A 6,422-nucleotide genomic window follows, 5' to 3' on the forward strand; every position below is an offset into this window, starting at 1 on the left:
AGATATACAGAGACTAGAACCTTCATGTAGACAGACAGAGACTAGAACCTTCACGTAGACAGACAGAGACTAGAACCTTCACGTAGACAGACAGAGACTAGAACTTTCACGTAGACAGACAGAGACTGTAGCCTTCACATAGACAGAGACTAGAACCTTCATGTAGATTATACAGCACTTCATTTCTTTAATTAGTGCTACAATTGCCAGCACCTTGAACTACCTTTTTGCAACTCAATGGCTGTTCCACAGTTGTTGGAGGCAGAGGAAGGTTTTTAAGTGTAACCATAGTCAGTTCATTTGCTTTTCTCCTTAGTAACTCTCTCTCGTATCTCATATTTTCAATTTTATATAGTATGGATTTCTTACCAGAAGTCTCATAATGTGAGTTAAAACACCTTTGAGGTTTGCCTGAAACCAAGTAATCAGGAATGTTATGTAATATTGTCCAATCAGAATTACATGATACGTTTGATGTGCTCCTTGGAATTTGGGCAGATGTTCACTTGTCATTCCCATCTTATACTCAGACATCAGTGTTTGGGTTTTTCAGACAGTTCTATGACAACCCCATCCAGCTTGTCGGAAGATCTGCTTTTCAACATTTGCCTGAACTGAGAACGCTGTAAGTTTTCTTTCACAGATACTTTCCCCTTTGGGGGTTGCTGTAAAAGCCAATGAATATTATAAGTTGAAGTGCTTTGAAAATGGCAATAAAAATTACCCCTTTCTAGAATCTTCTCCCAGTAATATTCACGTACCCTCCCTCTAGGACTTTGAATGGTGCCTCACAAATCACTGAGTTTCCTGATTTAACTGGAACTGGGAGCCTGGAGGGTCTGTAAGTACTTGCATAGGCTCCTGGCTGCCCAGAACGTGCCCTGCCCTGGACGCCTGACTGCCCCAGCCCCGGGGAGTTGAGCATGTCGCTGGGTGACACCTGAGTCCAGGAGTGATGTCTGGTTTGTGTTTCCACAGGACTTTAACTGGAGCACAGATCTCGTCTCTTCCTCGAACCATGTGCGCCCAATTCCCTAACCTGCGAGCGCTGTGCGTGTCCGTGAGGCGGTGGTGGTGGCTTTGGGTGAACTTCCTCTCAGGGGGCAAGGGCGAGTTCCTTGGTAATCCTGCAGCGAGGGGTCCCGGAGGCCCGGTCTCCTCTGCCCTTGGGCCGGGAGGCGGCTCTCTGAGGCGCCCTGTCGTGGTGCAGTGACCTTGTTTCCAGGTGCGAAGCAGCCTCCCACCAGAGTCTCAACTGCACAGGTTTCCCTTCAGAAAATGGATGTGAACGAGCCAGAATAACCTCATTTCCCCTCGAAAGGCTTTGCAGAGCTAGAAAAGTAACAGTGGATTAAAAGTCAATATGGATGCCAAAATAATAAATGAATTATTTATTAGTAATTAATAATAATCCCATCTGATGGCGAGGCAGCCTGTGTGTTATGGGAAGTAGTTACAGGAATTGGAGGGGCGTTGGTTTTCAAGCCTCCCCCTCGTCTCCCCCTGTGCCCCATTATCGTCCTCTCAGCGTCCTTGGGGCTCAGTGAGAGAACCCTCAGCCTCACACCAGGGCTCTGTGCTCACGTGGTGGACGCCTGTGGCGGTCGAATCTGCACAGCAGGGCAGGCGTCAAGTGGGTCATCTGCCTTGGCGACCCTGCCGTCCTCTGTCCTCAGGCCAGTCACTTCAGACTTGGCGGCTCAGTGACGTGGGTTTGCAGAGCGAGACTTGGAGTCAGGCGTCGCTGTGAAAGGAAGGGGACAGAGAGCAAGTCTCGTCTTCTTCACCCCCAGGGCCCAACGAGGTGTAGGTACCGATGAGAAAACAGGGAATTAGCCAAGTTAAGTCCATTTGTGAAGTCCCACTGCAAGAAAGTAGCAGAGTCTGAATTCTAATGCAGGCAGTTTGCTGACTAACTGGGAGAAATTGTGTGTGGACAGGAGGTGGAAGTCTTGGGGGCCGTCTTAGAATCTGCCCACCACACCCAGAGCCTATAGTTCTTCTCATTTCTTGAGGAAGCTGGTTCAGTAACAGGACAGGATTTCACGCCCTGTAACTAATAAGTGGGGAGCCGGTATTTACATGGCCTCCACTCCGCGATGGCACCACGTGAGCCCCCCCGTCTAGATCTGCACCAATGGAGGCTGACTGGCAAACGGTCAAGAGCAGAGGCTCTGGGCCTATTCTTCTGGTTCAAGTGCAGCCTTCCTACGTAGCAGCTCAGGATCTTGAGCAGGTGGTTTATCGCTTCTGGGGCTCCGTTTCCCATCTGTAAAGTAGACATGCAGCCACTTCCTTCAGAGGATCAAATGAGTGACCACACGTCGGACACTCACACCGGCACCTGCAGCTTTGGAAACGCTGGGCGGTGTTAGCCTTGAGCATCTCCTCTCTCACCTCCTTCACACTTTCCTCAAGTTGAAACTCGAAAGGCCTGGAAGAACACAAATACATTAATGGCAGTATCGTGCCATTTTCAGAGAACTGCGACCTGTAATATTGATTTATTCTTCACAACAACCCTGCAAAGTCAGCAACGCAGGCATCTTCTCATTCAAGGAGAGAACTGAGAGAGACCCCAGTGCTCCGCCAGCGTATCAGCCGAGCAGAGTTAGGAGAGGCTGGGCCCAGGGCCCTCACCTCCACTGCTGCTGGTCTGGAGGCACAGGTCTGAGAAGCCCCTCCTCTGGCTCAGCCATCCACTGAGTACCTGGTCTGTGAGGAAATTTCTCTGTATGTGAGTGATTTTGCCCCCAAGATTCTTTTCCTCCTTGGGACTTACTGGGCTGTGTGTGGCTTTCCCCACTAATGAGCTGGAGATCTGAGGCAAGTCGTTCCACATTGTATGGGGATAACCGGGCCCCCCCACCCAAGGCAACCACAAGGATTAAATGAAACGATGCAGGGACAGCTGTGAACGGCATCTCTATATCAGAAGTGCTTGATCAGTGTCAGTCACGAAAATCTTGAGGTGGAGGGTGGGCGGAAGGCAAGACTGTGTCTTATCTGGAAGGGTTTATGCGCTCTCTGCTGAGACACCCAGGCAGGACTTGTCCCCTTGCAATCTGTGAAGACGAGTGAACCGAATTACGATCAGCTTTGACAATATGTGATTCCCTTTTATCACATTCAATGCTTTTCAAAGATGCACACCATGTTATTATTCAGCTCTACTTGTGCAGAGGTATGGGGTATGGTTTTGTTTTTCTGGTTTGGTTTAGTTTGGTTTGGTGTGGTTTGGTCTTGTCTGGTCTTTCAAACCTTTAGTATAAACTACAAATTTCTGTTTGCAAACCACTTCATCTGAACTATTTATGTGTAGTAAATGAACTATATTTCTATATAAATTGCATTTATTCAGTAAATGTAGAATAAAGTGATCAATTACAAGAATAAGATAATTTAAAGGCCTCTTAGTATGGATTTTTCAGTTGCATGGTGGTGATCTGATTTTAAGAATTAGAATCAGGCATGAAAGTGTGTTAGTTGAGTATCTGATAACTTTTAAAACGTGAGACAAGGTTTTTTATATATATCTATGTTACTTTATCTCCCAGCTTTCTTTTTCTAAGCTTTCTGCCAATTGCCATGGCTTGTTTTAGATTAGTTGTACTACACTGTAAATGTGTCCAGATGTTTGTGGTGTTCTGTAATTTGTTGAGTTTTGGCTGAAGACTTTCTTAGTTGTTTTTCCCCCTTGTAGCGATTAATTTCAAAGTTAGTGCTATGTTTTGAATTGTTGTTGGAGGTTTTTTTTAGTTGATTAGAAAAGAACCAACAATGATTCTCTTAGCTCTGGAGATATAGTAGCTCTTAGAAACAGAGGCACAATTTTTTAATTTAGTTTGTACTCATTTCAGTAAGATAATAGCTAGAACATTGTAGATCATCACTAACAAAATATAAATTCATTAAGGAAATTAGTTAAATCAATTAAAGAAGTATAACAGTACATTTTGGTGAACATTTGAATCTGCTGCTTAATTGGATGATGCTCATGACTGCCTGCCCCACACCAGGCAGGTGGTGGCAGTCAGAGCCGTGTCGTGGTGGGGGGCGGTCAGAGCCATGTCATTGGGGGGGGCAGTCAGAGCCGTGTCATGGGCCGGGCTTGTTTCCTTATGATTAACTTGTAACGGATTTTCCCTTTTGTACCTTCTGCTTTTCAGAGATCTATCTTACAACCTGCTGGAAGATTTGCCCAGTTTCTCAGGCTGCCAAAAGCTTCAGAAAATGTATGTTTGTGAGAGTCTCAGCCACCCAAGACCAAGAGCCAGAGCTCGCGCTTCCAGGGTCCATGGTCCTCACCCTGGGCTCCCTGGGGAGACGTGACCTGTCCCTTCTCACACACACGGTGTGACTGCATAGGATGGCCATAAGGCTGGGCGACAGAGACAGTGTTACTTTACTATATAAATGCATTTACTGTATGTATATATTTGCTTTTTTTCTAACTTGGTGTCATAACAAACCAGCATTGTTGGAGCCTTGGAGTTTCTAAGCTTACACCTCCAATGGGTGGTGTTATTTTTGACTATGGGGGGACTTGAGCTGGTTGGTATGTTTGCTTAACAATAATCATCTTTAGAAGAGGTGCCACGTTTGTCATATTTGAGTTGATTCCTCTCTCTTTTTTTTTTGAGGAAGACTAGCCCTGAGCTAACCACTGCCAATCCTCCTCTTTTTGCTGAGGAAGACTGGCCCTGAGCTAACATCCGTGCCCATCTTCCTCTACTTTATATGTGGGACACCTACCACAGCATGGCTTGCCAAGCGGTGCCGTGTCCACACCCGGGATCTGAACCAATGAACCCCGGGCCACTGAAGTGGAACGTGTGCACTTAACTGCTGCGCCACCGGGCCAGCCCTGATCCCTCTCTTAGGATTGCCTCCTCCACAAACCATCAGCCTTACTGCTCGATAGTCAGACTTCAGTTTTGATCAAAACAGTGTTAAACATCTGTCCTTTCCCACTTAATTTCTCTTGAATGCTTTTGGGCAATTAAGGGAGAAAAAGCAGCAAATCCATCTTTAGAAGGTAAGGATTCGAGGCTCCTGAGGACCTCAGCTACAGGAGAAGCTCACAGGCAGAGCGGGCAGAGGCGTCCTCACCGGGCTTGAGTGATGGCAGCATTTGGAATGTAGCTTTAGATCCACCCAGAGGAACCAGCTCTTTGAAGGAGAGGCGACACTTACTGAAGCGTGCACACTAGTATTCTTTTATAAACAAAACAAAATTCTTAGAAACAGTCACTTGATGGTTGCACTTCGCGTGTCCCTCTGATTGAGGGCGTCATCTCAGTTAAGTTCTCTGGAGACTCACCTTCGAAACCAGTGACTTTGAAGTCAGTCTTGGGCGCTCTGTCGTTTCAGAGACCTGCGACGCAACGGGCTCTGTGAGATCAGAGTGGACACTTTCCAGCAGCTGCCTGCCCTCCGGTCGCTGTGAGTACCACCCGCCAGCACCTCCCACAGCACTGTCTCCCTCTTGCATCTCTCATCTTTTCTCTTCACTCTATACGTGTATTGTTGGGCCTTTGTGCGTATGTTTGCTATAAAAGGCAAATAATTTGCTTGTGATAATTTCCAGGAATAAATTCTAAAGTAGTAAATTTGCAACCTGCTGTCTGCCAGTCAGCAGAGAGGGAACTTCGACAGAGGCAGGAAGCCAGCCAGGTGTGCTCTGGCCACAGCCTGGAGCTGGCGGGGCTCATTTCCGTGCCAAACGGTGACCACACAGTTCTTGCTGCCCATTTTTCCTTCCTGGTTAAACAGTTTTTTGACATGCGTCTCAAAGTGCTTAACAATCGCCAGGGCGGCTGTGAACCACCTGTAAAAATGCAGACTCCAGGTCCCCACCTGCCTCCTGAGCCAGAATCTCTGGGGTGGGGCCTGGGGATCTGCATTTTAACAAGCACAGTAAGGTTTGAGTGTGACTGTCCTGGAAAATGCTTGTTTCTCAGACAACTAAGATTTGTAAATATTTAATTCCATTTTATGATTGAAAACGCCATATATTAACCATAAATGAAGGGAAAAAAACCTTTGTAATAGCTCTTTTTTGTGACAGTTAAAACTTTTCCATCTTGAAACTGAATTGCAATGTAATTTTGATAAATTTTGACTATATATAATTCTCAAACTCTACTATATTTTGTTAAAAATCTTCCTAAAGTTTTTAATACTGTAAAATAATACCATTAATACCTCAAAACCTTTAAATTTACCTTTAAGAAGCATCTTCTCCCAAAAATTACCTTGAAAGCCTCTTGTTCTGAATTTAATTGTTCTGCCCTTTCCTTATCTCTGGTTTAAATCAGCTTGTCAACTTCTTTTACTTTTTAATAAATTTAAAACACAAATGCATTACTTATTTCATTACCTGCCTTGTCACCAGGTTGGAGTTCTGGCCGTTTCCAAAG

General features: G+C 45.7%; 1 protein-coding gene across 1 annotated transcript; it reads left to right on the forward strand.

Moving 5' to 3' along the window:
• Positions 1-530: 530 nt before the first annotated feature.
• On the forward strand, positions 531-5,583 carry LOC124232396 (leucine-rich repeat-containing G-protein coupled receptor 5-like; the record flags this gene model as incomplete). Its single annotated transcript, XM_046649361.1, has 5 exons — positions 531-625; positions 773-841; positions 979-1,050; positions 4,170-4,235; positions 5,374-5,583. Coding segments are annotated over 5 exons (378 nt in total), but the record flags the coding sequence as incomplete, so codon positions are not given.
• Positions 5,584-6,422: the final 839 nt, after the last annotated feature.

The sequence above is a fragment of the Equus quagga genome, unplaced genomic scaffold, assembly GCF_021613505.1.
Source record: "Equus quagga isolate Etosha38 unplaced genomic scaffold, UCLA_HA_Equagga_1.0 HiC_scaffold_5562_RagTag, whole genome shotgun sequence".
Taxonomy (NCBI): Eukaryota; Metazoa; Chordata; class Mammalia; order Perissodactyla; family Equidae; genus Equus; species Equus quagga.